We start from the raw sequence: 20,357 nt of genomic DNA on the forward strand, positions 1-20,357 counted from the left end.
CTACTGATTAACTCAGCTTCTCCACCAAGTAAGCGCAGATGAAGCCCCTGCCTATATTAAGATGCCTGCATTGCGAACTATCATTCCTAACACATTGTGCGAGAAGGATGCGTCTATTCGTGTGCGTACACGTGGCGCTCATTCGTTGTTGAAATCAGTCACGAAGAGTCTTTAAACCGCTGCTGGGCTCGGTCAGAATGTGATCACGACATCGGCACGTATACATACGACCTTTGTAGACGTGGCAATCTTGTCGGGTGGTGGAGGGTTGATGACAATAATTTTAGCATTACAACTATCGTGTGGCCTAACCGCAAAACAAACACTTTACTACACCGAATTTATTATGAGTGATCCGATTACATTTTTTACATTAATTGTAATCGGCCCTCACTTGATTAAGTACAAGATGTTCGTTCAATGAAGTCGGCAGGGCCCACTCTAATCGAGCTCGGATTGTCTAACTCCTCACCAAACATGCGGTCGCGATAAGATATAGACACAGTAATATCAAAGATTTAAATTGTTTACCCAGGAAAAAAAGGTGCTCATTTTAATTATTCTTTTTCAGTCAAGTTATGCGTGTGCCAACGTGCCTGCTCAACATCAATGTTACCACATTCCGTAGAGATGGATAAGAAACCTATTACCTGCTGGCTGTATTTCCTCCTACAGACAACATTTTAAGTTACTACTGTCTCGCGCACATACTCGCCCACCCAACTCTCCGTGATCCACCAACCCCCACCTCCAAGTCGTCTGCTAGGTCTTACCTTCACTCTCACATCGATTACTCTCTTAGATATCCCAAGCGTAACTCGCTGCTGCTGCTGCGTGTATAAGTTCCGTACTGAATCGCGTGATGGACCACTCAAGTCCACGGGAGGTCGCTCCTTCTCCTTTGATGTCCCTGGGTGGGTAACCGCCTCCTTTGCTTGTCGGTCAATTTCGCGTTTTTTAGGGTTAGATCATCTATGGTTAATCGTTTCGGTCTCACGCCATTTCTTTAACGATAACCCTCCACTACCCGACAGAGCCAATCAAATCAAGTTGTCGCTTGGTATAATGTGCCAATTGATTTGCCGGAGGAATGTTGAAAACCAAGAGGAAATGTTGACAGTAATGTACACGGTGTGTGTCACTCGTAGTTCAACGCATCCACCTCTGAGCAACATCTACCGGTTAACATTTCACACGGACACTTCATTCCATTTGCCGTGCAACGATTCATCGACACGAGCCGATTCTTTTAACTCACAATTCACGAATCGCAAAGGACTCAAATGCCGATAAAATTGTGAAGGAAATAACAAGCGCACTAGCCATGTACATATACAGACCGTGTATTTATTTTGCATATTTGCCCTTACTACCATAATGCATATCATCTCGTAGTTGTGACCTGGGCCGACGCGGTGATTGAACAGCCTCAGTGGCCATCGACCACGCCACTGAGCTCTGCCATCACAGTTCGATTCGCTCCCCAGGCATTCTGGTATTTTAATGTCATTGTAAATAAAGAGATTCACCGATTGATGTAGCCGCCTGTTGGGCAAAAGCATTGTGATGAACTACTTGCTCACGTTTGGTAGGAAGCCCCTGTTGGGCGTTTTGCAGAATGTTCGCGTCGCGGTATTTTGAAAAAAAAAAAATAGTTACATCATCACCAGAGACTAAACGCGCACCATTCAAGGAATGAACAATTAGCTAGCCATGTATAAAATATTAAATAGATAAGACCCATCGGCCCCACAGCTTTCTGGGAGTGAATACTTTCAGCAACATTGATTCAGTTGAATCAACTCTACATCGGTGATGACACGTGGTGTCCCATCAGACTCTCACCTGAACTGCCACTTGTTAGTGGTGATGACACGTGGTGTCCCATCAGACTCTCACCTGAGCTGCCACTTGTTATTGGTGATGACACGTGGTGTCTCATCAGGCTCTCACCTGAACTGCCACTTGTTAGAGGTGATGACACGTGGTGTCTCATCAGGCTCTCACCTGAACTGCCACTTGTTAGTGGTGATGACACGTGGTGTCTCATCAGGCTCTCACCTGAACTGCCACTTGTTAGTGGTGATGACACGTGGTGTCTCATCAGGCTCTCACCTGAACTGCCACTTGTTAGAGATGATGACACGTGGTGTCTCATCAGGCTCTCACCTGAACTGCCACTTGTTAGAGGTGATGACACGTGGTGTCCCATCAGACTCTCAGCTGAACTGCCACTTGTTAGAGGTGATGACACGTGGTGTCTCATCAGGCTCTCACCTGAACTGCCACTTGTTAGAGGTGATGACACGTGGTGTCTCATCAGACTCTCACCTGAACTGCCACTTGTGATAGGTGATGACACGTGGTGTCCCATCAGGCTCTCACCTGAACTGCCACTTGTTAGAGGTGATGACACGTGGTGTCTCATCAGACTCTCACCTGAACTGCCACTTGTTAGAGGTGATGACACGTGGTGTCTCATCAGACTCTCACCTGAACTGCCACTTGTTAGAGGTGATGACACGTGGTGTCCCATCAGACTCTCACCTGAACTGCCACTTGTTAGAGGTGATGACACGTGGTGTCTCATCAGGCTCTCACCTGAACTGCCACTTGTTAGAGGTGATGACACGTGGTGTCTCATCAGGCTCTCACCTGAACTGCCACTTGTTAGAGGTGATGACACGTGGTGTCTCATCAGACTCTCAGCTGAACTGCCACTTGTGATAGGTGATGACACGTGGTGTCCCATCAGGCTCTCACCTAACTGCCACTTGTTAGAGGTGATGACACGTGGTGTCTCATCAGACTCTCAGCTGAACTGCCACTTGTGATTGGTGATGACACGTGGTGTCCTATCAGGCTCTCACCTGAACTGCCACTTGTGATAGGTGATGACACGTGGTGTCCCATCAGACTCTCACCTGAACTGCCACTTGTTAGTGGTGATGACACGTGGTGTCTCATCAGGCTCTCACCTGAACTGCCACTTGTTAGAGGTGATGACACGTGGTGTCTCATCAGGCTCTCACCTGAACTGCCACTTGTTAGAGGTGATGACACGTGGTGTCCCATCAGACTCTCAGCTGAACTGCCACTTGTGATAGGTGATGACACGTGGTGTCCCATCAGGCTCTCACCTGAACTGCCACTTGTTAGAGGTGATGACACGTGGTGTCTCATCAGACTCTCACCTGAACTGCCACTTGTTAGAGGTGATGACACGTGGTGTCCCATCAGACTCTCACCTGAACTGCCACTTGTTAGAGGTGATGACACGTGGTGTCTCATCAGGCTCTCACCTGAACTGCCACTTGTTAGAGGTGATGACACGTGGTGTCTCATCAGGCTCTCACCTGAACTGCCACTTGTTAGAGGTGATGACACGTGGTGTCTCATCAGACTCTCAGCTGAACTGCCACTTGTGATAGGTGATGACACGTGGTGTCCCATCAGGCTCTCACCTAACTGCCACTTGTTAGAGGTGATGACACGTGGTGTCTCATCAGACTCTCAGCTGAACTGCCACTTGTGATTGGTGATGACACGTGGTGTCCTATCAGGCTCTCACCTGAACTGCCACTTGTGATAGGTGATGACACGTGGTGTCCCATCAGACTCTCACCTGAACTGCCACTTGTTAGAGGTGATGACACATGGTGTCTCATCAGACTCTCAGATGAACTGCCACATGTGATAGGTGATGACACGTGGTGTCCCATCAGACTCTCACCTGAACTGCCACTTGTTAGAGGTGATGACACGTGGTGTCTCATCAGGCTCTCACCTGAACTGCCACTTGTTAGAGGTGATGACACGTGGTGTCCCATCAGACTCTCAGCTGAACTGCCACTTGTTAGAGGTGATGACACGTGGTGTCTCATCAGACTCTCACCTGAACTGCCACTTGTTAGAGGTGATGACACGTGGTGTCCCATCAGACTCTCACCTGAACTGCCACTTGTTAGAGGTGATGACACGTGGTGTCTCATCAGGCTCTCACCTGAACTGCCACTTGTTAGAGGTGATGACACGTGGTGTCTCATCAGGCTCTCAGCTGAACTGCCACTTGTGATTGGTGATGACACGTGGTGTCCTATCAGGCTCTCACCTGAACTGCCACTTGTGATAGGTGATGACACGTGGTGTCCCATCAGACTCTCACCTGAACTGCCACTTGTTAGAGGTGATGACACATGGTGTCTCATCAGACTCTCAGATGAACTGCCACATGTGATAGGTGATGACACGTGGTGTCCCATCAGACTCTCACCTGAACTGCCACTTGTTAGAGGTGATGACACGTGGTGTCTCATCAGGCTCTCACCTGAACTGCCACTTGTGATAGGTGATGACACGTGGTGTCTCATCAGACTCTCACCTGAACTGCCACTTGTTAGAGGTGATGACACGTGGTGTCTCATCAGACTCTCACCTGAACTGCCACTTGTTAGAGGTGATGAAACGTGGTGTCTCATCAGACTCTCACCTGAACTGCCACTTGTTATTGGTGATGACACGTGGTGTCCCATCAGACTCTCACCTGAACTGCCACTTGTTATTGGTGATGACACGTGGTGTCCCATCAGACTCTCACCTGAACTGCCACTTGTTAGAGGTGATGACACGTGGTGTCTCATCAGACTCTCACCTGAACTGCCACTTGTGATAGGTGATGACACGTGGTGTCTCATCAGACTCTCACCTGAACTGCCACTTGTTAGAGGTGATGAAACGTGGTGTCTCATCAGACTCTCACCTGAACTGCCACTTGTTATTGGTGATGACACGTGGTGTCCCATCAGACTCTCACCTGAACTGCCACTTGTGATTGGTGATGACACGTGGTGTCCCATCAGACTCTCACCTGAACTGCCACTTGTTAGAGGTGATGAAACGTGGTGTCTCATCAGACTCTCACCTGAACTGCCACTTGTTATTGGTGATGACACGTGATGTCCCATCAGGCTCTAACCTGAACTGCCACTTGTTAGAGGCTTGGTAACTCTCTTTAAGATATGGGTCCGGGTTGATCGCAAACATTATGACTTATGTAATAATTATCAGAATATAAATAACAAAACAGATAAGCAGATATATAAAGTAGTCATTGTCTGCTTATCTGTTTTGTTATTTACATTCTCCACAACAAACCTCATGATTGTGCTAAGCAATCTGTAAATATGGTCAGATCTTCGAAAACGATCAAATGTAAGGGACTGTGCCGTGACGTGCAAGAATAAACATCAAACACGGCGTCCCGGGCCATTACCACTGCCCTCTGGCAAGGGGAGCATTACGGGTAGTCAGATTCGTTAGATTATTTAATTGGTTCATATATATTTGATTATTTTATTGTTTCCCTTCAACGTGACTTTACCGAAAGAGCTAAGAATATGAATATTATTAAAGCTGTTGTTGTTTGAAATATATCGTGAAGGTTTTTTCACTGAAAGCATATTGTAAGTCCGTTGAGAACACACGCTCGCTCATCTCTCTCAAAAACACCCGGGAGCATATTCAGTATAGCTATATGCACGTGACATAAACATCAGTAATGTCGTAATGATAACATAATAATCTCAACTGGTAATGCGCACAGCATCCACGGCCTCTTAACGAGAGGGAACGACTCAGAAGGGCGAGGAGGAACCACGGACAAGCGGGAAGGAAGCCACGCGGTGAGGAGCCGGCCCCAACAGTTGCCCAAGCTCTGCAGTCCTCTATATGTTCAGAGTGTTTTTCAGCCAATTAACGCGTCTTTATACGTGTGGGAAGAAACCGGAGCACCTGGAGAAACTCACGCGTGCGAGGGGGCAAGCCTTTATCCCATACAGATGGAACAGATGGAGTGCAGACATTTGCTGTACTGCCTTTCCTTGGCAAGACAAGGGTATGGCTCCTTGACGCCCACGGGAAAGTAGTTTCACAGGAATAGTTGATGTGATCCACCAACCTTCGCCTCCACAGTGCGGGACTACAGGCCACGTGCATGCCCGCCACGTGCCCAGCTAAGTAAATTGTTCTGTGCCTCCTCCGTCTCTTGCGATTGTGTGAATAATGTGGTGTAAGTGGTTGTGGCGACGGTGCGCTGTGTAGATACACGCTCTGGTAACGGCAGTGGTTAAGTCGAAAACTATTGCCACGGAACCGCTCGGTAGAGGTGAGTTCGTGGGAGCGGCTGAACGCCGCTGCTGCTGCTGCTCTGATGATGACGACGACGACGTGTTAGATTGGTCCGACGTGGACATGGAGGGATATGACAGGTGGAGTCTTATCGGAGGGGACCTGAACTGTGACGTTTCTCGTACGGGGTAGGTCGAGTACAATTCATCACGTATCACACGTGTGCCACGTTTTCATTAATTTTCCACAATTTAAGAATCAAAATGGATATGCTTACATCGGCCCAGTACGTGGGATGATTGGCTGTTATTAGCAAGCAGTTAGCAATGCATTTTTACAAATCCTAAAGCATCTGCATGGCCTAGCGAGCACGCAACACTCGGGGGATTCAGTTTGCAAGCGACGCTTTTAAAAGTTGTCCTCAACTGCCGAGCGGGCGTCACGAAAGTAGAATCGCGTTAGGCCGTTATTAACCAGGGCAAGTCGTTATTAACCAGGGCAAGTCGTTATTAACCAGGGCAAGTCGTTATTAACCAGGGCAAGTCGTTATTAACCAGGGCAAGTCGTTATTAACCAGGGCAAGTCGTTATTAACCAGGGCAAGTCGTTATTAACCAGGGCAAGTCGTTATTAACCATGGCAAGTCGTTATTAACCAGGGCAAGTCGTTATTAACCAGGGCAAGTCGTTATTAACCATGGCAAGTCGTTATTAACCAGGGCAAGTCGTTATTAACCAGGGCAAGTCGTTATTAACCAGGGCAAGTCGTTATTAACCATGGCAAGTCGTTATTAACCAGTGCAAGTCGTTATTAACCATGGCAAGTCGTTATTAACCAGTGCAAGTCGTTATTAACCATGGCAAGTCGTTATTAACCATGGCAAGTCGTTATTAACCAGGGCAAGTCGTTATTAACCAGGGCAAGTCGTTATTAACCAGGGCAAGTCGTTATTAACCAGGGCAAGTCGTTATTAACCAGGGCAAGTCGTTATTAACCAGGGCAAGTCGTTATTAACCAGGGCAAGTCGTTATTAACCAGAGCAAGTCGTTATTAACCAGGGCAAGTCGTTATTAACCAGGGCAAGTCGTTATTAACCAGGGCAAGTCGTTATTAACCAGAGCAAGTCGTTATTAACCATGGCAAGTCGTTATTAACCAGGGCAAGTCGTTATTAACCAGGGCAAGTCGTTATTAACCAGGGCAAGTCGTTATTAACCAGGGCAAGTCGTTATTAACCATGGCAACTCGTTATTAACCAGGGCAAGTCGTTATTAACCAGACCAAGTAGTTATTAACCAGGGCAAGTCGTTATTAACCAGGGCAAGTCGTTATTAACCAGAGCAAGTCGTTATTAATCATGGCAACTCGTTATTAACCAGGGCAAGTCGTTATTAACCATGGCAAGTCGTTATTAACCATGGCAAGTCGTTATTAACCAGGGCAAGTCGTTATTAACCAGGGCAAGTAGTTATTAACCAGGGCAAGTCGTTATTAACCAGGGCAAGTCGTTATTAACCAGGGCAAGTCGTTATTAACCAGGGCAAGTCGTTATTAACCATGGCAAGTCGTTATTAACCAGGGCAAGTCGTTATTAACCAGGGCAAGTCGTTATTGACCAGGGCAAGTCGTTATTGACCAGGGCAAGTCGTTATTAACCAGGGCAAGTCGTTATTAACCATGGCAAGTCGTTATTAACTAGGTCAAGTCGTTATTAACCATGGCAAGTCGTTATTAACCAGGGCAAGTCGTTATTAACCATGGCAAGTCGTTATTAACCGGGGCAAGTCGTTATTAACCAGGGCAAGTCGTTATTAACCATGGCAAGTCGTTATTAACCAGGGCAAGTCGTTATTAACCAGGGCAAGTCGTTATTGACCAGGGCAAGTCGTTATTAACCATGGCAAGTCGTTATTAACCATGGCAAGTCGTTATTAACCGGGGCAAGTCGTTATTAACCAGGGCAAGTCGTTATTAACCATGGCAAGTCGTTATTAACCGGGGCAAGTCGTTATTAACCAGGGCAAGTCGTTATTAACCAGGGCAAGTCGTTATTAACCAGGGCAAGTCGTTATTAACCAGGGCAAGTCGTTATTAACCAGGGCAAGTCGTTATTAACCAGAGCTAGTCGTTATTAACCGGGGCAAGTCGTTATTGACCAGGGCAAGTCGTTATTAACCAGACCAAGTAGTTATTAACCAGGGCAAGTCGTTATTAACCAGGGCAAGTAGTTATTAACCAGGGCAAGTAGTTATTAACCAGGGAAAGTCGTTATTAACCAGGGCATGTCGTTATTAACCATGGCAAGTCGTTATTAACCATGGCAAGTAGTTATTAACCAGGGAAAGTCGTTATTAACCAGGGCATGTCGTTATTAACCATGGCAAGTCGTTATTAACCAGGGCAAGTCGTTATTAACCAGGGCAAGTCGTTATTAACCAGGGCAAGTCGTTATTAACCATGGCAAGTCGTTATTAACCAGGGCAAGTCGTTATTAACCAGGGCAAGTCGTTATTAACCATGGCAACTCGTTATTAACCAGGGCAAGTCGTTATTAACCATGGCAAGTCGTTATTAACTAGGGCAAGTCGTTATTAACCATGGCAAGTCGTTATTAACCAGGGCAATTAGTTATTAACCATGGCAAGTACTTATTAACCATGGCAAGTCGTTATTAACCAGGGCAAGTCGTTATTAACCAGGGCAAGTCGTTATTAACCATGGCAAGTTGTTATTAACCATGGCAAGTTGTTATTAACCAGGGCAAGTCGTTATTAACCAAGGCAAGTCGTTATTAACCATGGCAAGTTGTTATTAACCATGGCAAGTTGTTATTAACCAGGGCAATTAGTTATTAACCATGGCAAGTTGTTATTAACCATGGCAAGTCGTTATTAACCAGGGCAAGTCGTTATTAACCAGGGCAAGTCGTTATTAACCATGGCAAGTTGTTATTAACCATGGCAAGTTGTTATTAACCAGGGCAAGTCGTTATTAACCAAGGCAAGTCGTTATTAACCATTGCAAGTTGTTATTAACCATGGCAAGTAGTTATTAACTAGGGCAAGTTGTTATTAACCATGGCAAGTTGTTATTAAATAGGGCAAGTCGTTATTAACTAGGGCGAGTTGTTATCAACCAGGGCATATAGTTATTAACCATGGCAAGTAGTTATTAACTAGGGCAAGTTGTTATTAACCAGGGCAAGTCGTTATTAACCATGGCAAGTCGTTGTGCGCCAGAAGCTGGCGTCATTTCATTCGCTTTCTAAGATTAATTTTGGCACAACCATGATCATATTTTTGTTCGTGAAAGGGGATGACTGGGTCTACGTTTGTTCAGCCAATTGCGAATGTTTAGACGACTCGAGCATCATGATACTACTCACTGGGGGGAGGGGTGTGTGCAATTTTTACCGGGGATGAAAGTTGAAGCTCACGATATAGACTGGCTTGCCAGACGATATAGCGGAGGCGATTGTTGTTTTCACCACTTGCAGTAGAAACGACGCCACCACGACACAAGACCATGTGCACAGAGACCAACATTAACCGACACTTAGAGAGTGGCCGTGCACCCGTTGGTATGTGTATGTTAACTAGCGATAATGATACTCTTGTGTTCAAGTTTTGCTCGCTGGCTAGAGGGAGGGAGAGAGGCAGGGACGGACGCACGGCCACGTCCCAAGGACGCGCGGCCTGGGAGTCGGAATGATAATGATTCGTGGCTACGACTTGTCTCCTAAAATATCCGTGGCAACGAAAAGCTGGTTCCAAAAAAGGTCGCCCCACTTCAACAACTACTTTCATTATATATGTGCATATATATGTGTGTGTATATGTATGTGTATGTATATATGTGTGTATATGTGTGTGTGTATATGGGCGCGGCACGGGCTAGAGAAGAGATGGAGTGATGTGGTACAGGAGGATGTGAAGCTGAGTGGACTTGCCGTTGACCGGTACCAGCGGTGTCTATGGAGGAGGCTCGTGAAGGACGCTGCTGGGCAGTTGGAGGCAGCCGCCCTCCAACAACAACGGATGGCGGAGGAGCGACGCTCACAACAACGAGCAGAGCGCCGAGAGGCTAAAGCACAGCGAGTTGGCACAGTAGGGGGCACAGGTGGTGCATCAGCCAGTCATCTCAGTCAGTCTACCCGTGGCACCTGGGTCTGCCCCGTGACCTGCCAGCGGGTGTTCGACACTTCACGTGGCCTGGCACAAGCGTCGTGACGGTTGTTGTTGTGTGTATATGTGTGTGTATATAGTGGGGAGCGATAGTGTAGCGGTTAGCGCGCTGCGCTCATGGCCAACACCAGTGAAGATTATCTGAACCAGTCCTGGGCCTCCCCTAGGTCGACTCAGCCTCAAATGAGTACCTGCTACGGTGTGTAAACATCGCCACTAGGGAGACAAAGGCACTTCACCACACTTCAGGCTAGGTGCACGTTGACGTGACCGCAGCGCGTGGTGCCAGGCTAGGTGCACGTTGACGTGACCGCAGCGCGTGGTGCCAGGCTAGGTGCACGTTGACGTCACCTCAGCACGTGGTGCCAGGCTAGGTGCACGTTGACGTGACCGCAGCGCGTGGTGCCAGTCTAGGTGCACGTTGACGTGACCGCAGCGCGTGGTGCCAGGCTAGGTGCACATTGACGTGACCGCAGCGCGTGGTGCCAGGCTAGGTGCACATTGACGTGACCGCAGCGCGTGGTGCCAGGCTAGGTGCACGTTGACGTGACCGCAGCGCGTGGTGCCAGGCTAGGTACACGTTGACGTGACCGCAGCGCGTGGTGCCAGGCTAGGTGCACGTTAACGTGACCGCAGCGCGTGGTGCCAGGCTAGGTGCATGTTGACGTGACCGCAGCGCGTGGTGCCAGGCTAGGTGCACGTTGACGTGACCGCAGCGCGTGGTGCCAGGCTAGGTGCACGTTGACGTGACCGCAGCGCGTGGTGCCAGGCTAGGTGCACGTTGACGTCACCTCAGCGCGTGGTGCCAGACTAGGTGCATGTTGATGTGACCGCAGCGCGTGGTGCCAGACTACGTGCACGTTGATGTGACCGCAGCGCGTGGTGCCAGGCTAGGTGCACGTTGACGTGACCGCAGCGCGTGGTGCCAGGCTAGGTGCACGTTGACGTGACCGCAGCGCGTGGTGCCAGGCTAGGTGCACGTTGACGTGACCGCAGCGCGTGGTGCCAGGCTAGGTGCACGTTGACGTGACCGCAGCGCGTGGTGCCAGGCTAGGTGCACGTTGACGTGACCGCAGCGCGTGGTGCCAGGCTAGGTGCACGTTGACGTGACCGCAGCGCGTGGTGCCAGGCTAGGTGCACGTTGAGTCCACGTGAAGTGTCGCTGCTGGCACGAGGAACAGACTGACAGACGCGCCAGCTGTGCGCTCCCCATCGTGCTCACAACAAATGGACAGATCCCCCGTGTAGCCTGCAGCAGACTGCTGCGGCAAGTGCTGTTCGCGAGCAGCAGCACCGATGAAGACCGCCACGAGGGGGTGGGTGGCGAGCACCACGAGCACGCGGAGCGCACAGACACGCACGCACAGACACGCACAGACACGCGCGCACGGGCACGCACGCACGGGCACGCACGCACGGGCACGCACGCACGGGCACGCACGCACGGGCACGCACGCACGGGCACGCACGCACGGGCACGCACGCACGGGCACGCGCGGAGAGTCGGGGCTCTGTGTACCTGGACCATCCAGTGCAGAGATTCGCCGATGAGCGGCAGGCCCATGGAGCCACTGGGCAGCGGCAACTTGCAGCTGGGGTCGCGCGTGGCCGCCCACCGCATCGCCCAGAGACGCTGCGACACGAGCAGCAGGAGCAGCGCCGAGCCCAGCCCGGCCGCCAGCGACGCGAGCAGCGAGGCGACGTCCAGCAGAGCTCCCTCCAGCATCGCCATCGTCGCCCTTCCGCGAGTGACAGTCGCGCCGAGCGCCCTGGAGGAGCGGGACACGCGTCTCCCCTCTCAGTCTGTCTCTGTGTTACCCTCCCCACCTCGAGTCACCCTCCGAACCCGCCAGCACCGCCAACAGCACATCAACTCCTCCTGTAAGCTGATTCTCGTCAGCGCGTGTTGTATGCAAACACGGCAATGGTGCGGCCCTGCAAGTTGCTTGCTCACGCCACTGCTGGTGGAAGGGTGGAGCGAACTCTGGAGCGTATTTGGTCGACTCTCCCCATATATGTTGTAGAGAGTAAGTCTATTTGTGTGTGCATGTGTGGGCTTGTGGAGTTATAGTCGGTGCACTACACTGCAACACCTGAGGCATGAGTCAGATTTTCTAACCACGCACAACATCGCTGGCGAATGGAACGAATTCAGCAACGTGGCAACACTGATTCATAATCTGGCTGGGACCTCCCCAGAGGTTGATTCAAACTAAATTGAGTTACTGGTGGGGTTGTGGTCAACAGCAACAGCGGGGATACAAAGACGCGCGGCCTTGTGGATTACTGACTTCATCTGATGGCTCACTCGCTAGCAGCGCATGCCCCAGTCGTCTGCAAGGGTACGCGGCAGGCTATTTGGAGAGAGTGTTATTCATGAAGGGATATGTTGGTTACCTGGTAGTGCGCTGGACTGTCTTCATCATCAATTAACCCTCTAGCTAACCAAGTGAGAGCCCACAGGTAATCTTCGCCTCTTTTGCAAGTAACATCATGCAATCCAAGTTTTTCAGTTGTTACATTTTATTCAGACATTATTTTACTTTCTATTCAAGACGCGTGACACGAGACGCACTTTGATCCCGTCCATTGCCGCAGCGCTTTTGTAAACAACAACCTAACGGAGGTCCATGCGGGAGAAGGCTGGGAGTCGACTGGCAGCACCGCGGTCACCAACCTCGAAGTTCAGAATGGAAGTGGCAACAATAGAGAAGAAGAAGACGACGAGGGAGCGCGTGCCGGGGTTGGCCACCTTCACAAGGGTCGATTATCGGGCCAAAAAACTGGGGGGAAGGAGCCACATGTGGTATGAGATGGGAGCGCAACGTGTGATGTCCCTGCTAAGCGATGGCGCTGCTTGTACGATTGGGAAGACGCTTTAGTGGAGGGATGAACGCGGGCAAGCTGCCACTCATAACATCACTCCATGAGTGTGGGCTCATTCACGGATCCTAATTAGCCATGCCATATGAGCAGCTATAGCAAATCAAGCAAGGAGAAATAGCAATAATAATTCACGGTCCTGCAATAATCATTACATCGCATGCTTAAATATGGGCAGAGCTATGTGGGACGGTGACGTAACGGGGAAGTCGTCATCCAGCAGTAGATAGCCAATGGATACCGATGATGAACATCTAACCTTGAAAATGAGACTCGTGGTCTCAAAGTAATGTAGATGTGTGTGTGTGCGTGAGTCATCACGAGAAGGTGCGAGAGCCGCGCCGAGACCAGCGGCTCCACAGCCTTTGATTCGACAAACAAACAAACAAACCCACCCCTCGACACGTTCGCAATTAACACTTGCGTTAAAATAAATAATGGGCGACGTTTCGGCCAATGCTTCTTCTTCGCAACAATTCAATATAGAGGCAAGACAACCAGAGTGGATACTACGGGTTGAGGACTCTGCATTTGCCAAGCAAGGGGTCTGATGAGAATGAAATCTCCGCATACCCCGGACAGCGATCTCCGCGTGCATGGAGATCGCTGCCCGGGTCGAGCTTGAGACGTCGCCGTTCAAGCAGAGGCAGACATCGATGACTTGGTTCTGGGAGTGCCCGCGTGTGCCTGTGTGTCTGTGTGATAACATCGCACCTGTGTGTGTCTGTGTGATAACATCGCACCTGTGTGTGTCTGTGTGATAACATCGCACCTGTGTGTGTGTGTGTATGGCCATCGCGCAATGAGCTGTCTCACTTGCGCTAAGATTCCGGCCACCCCGTCTCGTTGCTGCTCGTGATTGCATTCCGCTATCTCGATTATACGCGGGGCTGGAATTGGTCTCCCTCGGGTGAACTCGGCGTACGTGAGGTCCCAGTGCAGTGTTGTGGTCGCAACATAGGAATTGAGAGACAAAGGCGGCCAGGCGTGTGTGTGTGGTTTACATTCCCACACCTACTCGCGTGCCGTCGTATTTGGCATTTTTGGGATCGTTCGATAACAGCACTTAACCCACCACAGGCTGTGACGGTTGTTTTTAGCGATCTATTTGGTTTTGATCGATTGTATATGCAGCGGTATGCGTGGTCTCAAGGTGCACGTAGCCTGGCACAACGGCCGTAGCGTGCGTCACCGCCACGTGGTGACCGAACGGCGGTTGTGATATCGGCGCCAGTCGATGTCCAAGTTGTCCTGGATGGTCGCATGTAATAATAGCACGTTACGGAGTTCACGATATTTTGTTAAAAAACAAACACAAAAAACGATTACAGTCGAAGTGGAGGTGTGTCTTTGTTGCGCGTGCAGGAAAGTCTGGTATCTTCAGACAACAGCGACAGCCCACACTATCATCGTGGAAGGACCGGGCGTCGCTGACACGTCGGGTGGGTGAGTGGAGACCGCGCGTCGCATATCAAAGTCCGTGAATTTCCCACCACGGATTAAATCTGACTTGGCGTCTCTTCCTCAGTTTGTCGTCGCGAACGTGAACCCGAGCACCTCAGCCCTCCCTGAGCTCACAACGGTGCAGAGGCTGCCATGAGTATTTGTGTTCAATGCGCATCCTTGATTTGATTCCGAATTCTGGCTGTGCAGTAATTCAGACATAAATATATATGTACCACAATGCACCACTTGGATGACCAACTTGTTTGTAGTGGTGCACAAACACAATTAACAAAACATCTCAACACACTCGTCGTGAAGAAGGGTCATTGCACGAAACGTCGCCGATTATATATTTAAGGGAGTGCTCGTGACGAGCGCGGTTGTATGATCACGGATGAATAAGAAACTAAAACGCCACAATTTAGACTCGCAAACTATTTAGTTAAGTACTGTTAAGTACTGTTAAGTACAGTAAAGTACTTTTAAGTACTGTTAAGTACTGTTAAGTACTGTACTACTGCGCTACCAGCCAACTGTCAACTAAATACTGAATGAAGGCTTCCCCACACTGCCATGCTGGGAGTGCGAGCCGTGTGATGAGACCTCACCATGTTGGCAGTGCGAGCCGTGTGATGAGACCTCACCATGTTGGCAGTGCGAGACGTGTGATGAGACCTCACCATGCTGGGAGTGTGAGCCGTGTGATGAGACCTCACCATGCTGGGAGTGTGATGAGACCTCACCATGCTGAGAGTGCGAGCCGAGTGATGAGACCTCACCATGCTGGGAGTGTGAGCCGTGTGATGAGACCTCACCATGTTGGGAGTGCGAGCCGAGTGATGAGACCTCACCATGCTAGGAGTGTGAGCCGTGTGATGAGACCTCACCATGTTGGCAGTGCGAGACGTGTGATGAGACCTCACCATGCTGAGAGTGCGAGCCGTGTGATGAGAACTCACCATGTGCGAGTCGTGTGATGAGACCTCACCATGCTGGGAGTGTGAGCCGTGTGATGAGACCTCACCATGTTGGGAGTGCGAGCCGAGTGATGAGACCTCACCATGCTAGGAGTGTGAGCCGTGTGATGAGACCTCACCATGTTGGCAGTGCGAGACGTGTGATGAGACCTCACCATGCTGGGAGTGTGAGCCGTGTGATGAGACCTCACCATGCTGGGAGTGTGATGAGACCTCACCATGCTGAGAGTGCGAGTCGTGTGATGAGACCTCACCATGCTGAGAGTGCGAGTCGTGTGATGAGACCTCACCATGCTGGGAGTGTGAGCCGTGTGATGAGACCTCACCATGCTGGGAGTGTGATGAGACCTCACCATGCTGGGAGTGCGAGCCGTGTGATGAGACCTCACCATGCTGAGAGTGCGAGCCGTGTGATGAGACCTCACCATGTGCGAGCCGTGTGATGAGACCTCACCATGCTGGGAGTGCGAGCCGTGTGATGAGACCTCACCATGCTGAGAGTGCGAGCCGTGTGATGAGAACTCACCATGCTGGAACCGGTCCAGGTATCACTCAGCGCGAAGTTCGCCAGCCATGGCCGTGAATCGAACTCGGCTCGGGACTATGAGCGCAGTGCGCTAACCACTCGGCCCCAGTGCTGTTGGTGAGCGCCTGTTGAGACCTCCACGACACTGACGTTGCATGGGAGTAGTTTTCACGCGGGCCCAGCCGTCTTTGTCTCACTACTGATGCGCATGGACGATTTGTTTGCAAACCACTCCCCCAAACCCGCTGGTATTGCTGCACCAGGAATCGAACACGACTCAGCTACGGATGAGTTGGTGAACCGGCTGCTACAAGCACGCGCTCCCACCCATCATTACACAGTACTGGCACACACAACAGATGCACGCGCGTGTTTCAATATCACGTCTTGTTATTATAATACTCAGGCATCGACGAAGGGCACGTGCGTCGTGTTAACCCACTGCGGCACGACGTTTGTTGTGCATCGAAACAATTCTCGCAACTCCTTCACAATTCGCACGCATTCGCATGGGTTAATGGTTTTCGAGGGTGCCTCCTCCTCCTCTCTACTGACACTGAGAGAGCCTCTGCAATCAATCGCCTTCCTTTCGTATTCACACGATTAAATACGCTCAACAACAAGAAGAAGACAATACCAGTTCAACTTGGCTAAACTCATCAGGATTGTTTTGATATGTACCAATATGAGTAGGGACCGCGTTGGTAGGGGCTGCTTAAAGGGCACGATCAGAAGTTCAAGCGACAGAGCCCCAACCCCGGCCAGCCGCAAGTGGCTGAGTTCACACCACGGTCAACGTGGAACTCGATCAATCACCAATGGCTCCTGCTGCTGGGGTGGGGGTGGGCGGTGCAATGAGCACCACCTGGCGAGACGGCACCGCGCACACGGGCGGGAAGTCAACATCGTCCCCCCACCCCCCTAATACAGACGGGCATTCGCTTTTAAAAGGAGAGTACACCTCTGATGATGCAATGCTCGCTTCTTGCATGCCGATACAAGGATAATAAACTTGACCTGAGACTTTTGCCGACGCGAGTAATCGGCTGGAGGTGCTGGGGTTACCTCCCCTGTGAGTGCAGGCGAGCCAATAGTGTTGATTTAAGCTGTCTGCGCGTAACGCGCTGGCAGCGAGTGACTCACGAAGGAAAGGGAACTAATTTGCGGGGTCGGATACACCGCTCCAGCCGTGACCCCTCAACTCAAAAGCCCCGGGCGGGTCTCTGAGCTGTCACACACACACCCCAGCTGAGCTGTCACACACACACCCCAGCTGAGCTGTCACACACACACACAGCAGCCCCGATCATCACCACCCCGTCCAACGAGGAGCGCGCGTGGCTCGGTGCGGCGCAGGTGACTGAGCGAGCTTCGGCTCACTCACCGGAGAGCTTCAGCAGGTGGTGGTGGTGCCGAGAGGCGGCGAGGAGGCGGCGGCGCAGGTGATGCGGCACCGGTGCAATGAGAAGGCGCGGTGCTCGGTGGGCAGGGAAGGGCAAGGCGGACGATGCGCAGCCCACGATGTGGCGTGGTCCAGGGGGCAAGGGATGGCGGGCAGCTGCACAGGGCGCGGTGATGCGAGCGGCTGTCGTCGTTTTGCCGCTCGGTGGAGGAGCAAGTGCAAGTTGTGGAAGTGTTGCCGCTGTACGTGGCGGGGAAGGGCCCGGAGAGGCTGTCCGCTGCCCGTGCTGTGAGCCGCTATTTATACGAAGAGCTCGGCGGGAGGCAACTCCAAGTGACGCGGGGGCGAGGCGCGGGCAGCCCAGCCCAGCCCGGGACGCGATCCCCGCTGCGCTCCCAGCGCCGCTCCCCACCCCCGCCCCTCTTCTTTCCCTGCTCCCCTCTCTCCCCGCTTCGCTCTCTCTCTCTGCTCCCTCTCTCCTCATTCTGCCCTCTCTCCCGGATCCCTCTCTCTCTCTCCCGCTATGCCCCGCTCCTTTCTGCGAGTGTAGCGTGAGCAAGAGTGACGAAGGGGCTGAATCTTTATACCTCTTAGTGATGGTGCGACTCTACACGAGAGTGGCGTCCATGCCATAGCACTTGTGCTGTAATGTGTTGAAGACAAATTCATTGCACATGGCTCATCGCCATTTCCAGCCCTGAACTAATTGCGGAAATTCCACATTCCTATGGCAAGGCCAATTTGTGTACGGAGAAACCGCAGTTAGTTTTCCGCAAAGTGAGGATCGATTGACCTTCGAGGGCTCGTGGGCTCAATTACCCCTTGCCCGGGATTTGAACTCGCAAGTTTTATGGTCGTGGGTTTGCTAGCTTTAACCGCAGCCCATAATAGCACGACACGAAGCCTCATTCGAGGCGGACATGGAGCAACAACTACATTGGACGACACCCTCGATAAGATAGTACAATAAAGACATAATTACACGCAGTTACTCCTGCCAAATATATTGCCCGAATGGACTTCGCTGGGCTACCTTCACAAATAAGATTCTTAATTGAATGATGATGCAGCAGTACACGAGTGTACGATGATGATGATGATATTCGTTGTTGCCCCGTGGTGCTGCAGTGGCGTCGTGGTCACCACACGCGGGATTCCAGCTCAGAGATCCACCGGTTGGTTTCTATCTCCGGGCGCGGCAGTGGCAGACAACGCAGCCTCTGTCCACCCAGCAGTGTCCAGGGGTGACAGCCACAGCGAGTTCGTCGGCACGTCTCGCGGGGTGGGGTGAAGTGTGGGCACTCCGCCTCCTGCTGCAAGACGTTTGTCCAGCGTGGAAGAGTAGACCAAGAGAGCTCCTTGGGGGGGGGGGGGGGCTCTTTAGAGCTCCCTCTAGTGTGTGTATGTAGTGTGTGTATGTAGAGTGTGTATGTAGTGTGTGTAGTGTGTGTATGTAGTGTGTGTATGTAGTGTGTGTATGTAGAGTGTGTATGTAGTGTGTGTATGTAGTGTATGTAGTGTGTGTATGTAGTGTGTGTATGTAGTGTGTATGTAGTGTGTGTATGTAGTGTGTGTATGCAATGTGTGTATGTAGTGTGTGTATGTAGTGTGTGTATGCAATGTGTGTATGTAGTGTGTGTATGTAGTGTGTGTAGTGTGTGTATGTAGTGTGTGTATGTAGTGTGTGTATGTAGTGTATGTAGTGAGTGTATGTAGTGTGTGTATGTAGTGTGTATGTAGTGTGTATGTAGTGTGTGTATGCAGTGTGTGTATGTAGTATATGTATGTAGTGTGTGTATATAGTGTGTGTATGTAGTGTGTGTATGTAGTGTGTGTATGTAGTGTGTATGTAGTGTGTGTATGTAGTGTGTGTGTATGTAGTGTGCGTATGTAGTGTGTATGTAGTGTGTATATGTAGTGTATGTATGTAGTGTATTATGTAGTGTGTATGTAGTGTGTGCATGTAGTGTATTATGTAATGTGTGTATGTAGTGTGTATGTAGTGTGTATGTAGTGTGTGTATGTAGTGTATGTACTGTGTGTATGTAGTGTATGTAGTGTGTGTATGCAGTGTGTGTATGTAGTAGTGTATGTAGTGTGTGTATGAAGTGTATGTCGCGTATGTAGTGTGTGTATGTACTGTGTGTATGTAGTGTGTATGTAGTGTGTATGTAGTGTGTATGTAGTGTGTGTATGTAGTGTATGTAGTGTGTGTATGTAGTGTGTGTATGTAGTGTATATCTGTAGTGTGTGTATGTAGTGTGTGTATGTAGTGTGTGTATGTAGTATGTATATAGTGTGTGTATGTAGTGTATGTAGTGTGTGTATGTAGTGTATGTACGTAGTGTGTATGTAGAGTATGTATGTAGTGTGTATGTAGTGTGTGTATGTAGTGTATGCAGTGTGTGTGTGTAGTCTGTCTATAGTGTGTGTATGTAGTGTTTATGTAGTGTGTATGCAGTATGTGTATGTAGTGTGTGTATGTAGTGTGTATGTAGTGTGAATGTAATATGTGTATGTACTGTATGTAGTGTGTGTAGATAGTGTATGTATGTGGTGTGTATGTAGTGTTAATGTAGTGTGTGTATGTAGTGTATGTATGGTGTGTGTGTATGTAGTGTTTATGTAGTGTGTGTATGTAGTGTATGTATGTTATGTGTGTATGTAGTGTATGTATGTAGTGTGTGTATGTAGTGTTGTATGTAGTGTGTGTATGTAGTGTATGTATGTAGTGTGTATGTAGTGTGTGTATGTAGTGTGTATGTATTGTGTGTATGTAGTGTATGTATGTAGTGTGCGTATGTAGAGTGTGTAT

At 50.2% G+C, this 20,357-nt stretch overlaps 1 protein-coding gene across 1 annotated transcript in view; it reads right to left on the bottom strand.

Annotated features, from left to right (window-relative positions):
• LOC116940441 (cytochrome P450 26B1-like) overlaps positions 1–18,742 on the bottom strand; it is a 30,925-nt gene extending 12,183 nt beyond the window's left edge. Inside the window, exons 1-2 of the mRNA XM_032950272.2 lie at positions 17,525–18,742; positions 11,828–12,077 (exon numbers count right to left, since the gene is read on the bottom strand). Of these exons, the coding sequence (XP_032806163.2) occupies positions 11,828–12,040 (213 nt within the window). The 5' untranslated portion in view covers positions 12,041–12,077; positions 17,525–18,742. The remainder of the gene's footprint in view (positions 1–11,827; positions 12,078–17,524) is intronic.
• Positions 18,743–20,357: the final 1,615 nt, after the last annotated feature.

Source organism: Petromyzon marinus, chromosome 9 (assembly GCF_048934315.1).
Source record: "Petromyzon marinus isolate PM22_M1 ecotype Great Lakes invasive population chromosome 9, UKy_Petmar_22M1.pri1.0, whole genome shotgun sequence".
Classification (NCBI taxonomy): Eukaryota; Metazoa; Chordata; class Hyperoartia; order Petromyzontiformes; family Petromyzontidae; genus Petromyzon; species Petromyzon marinus.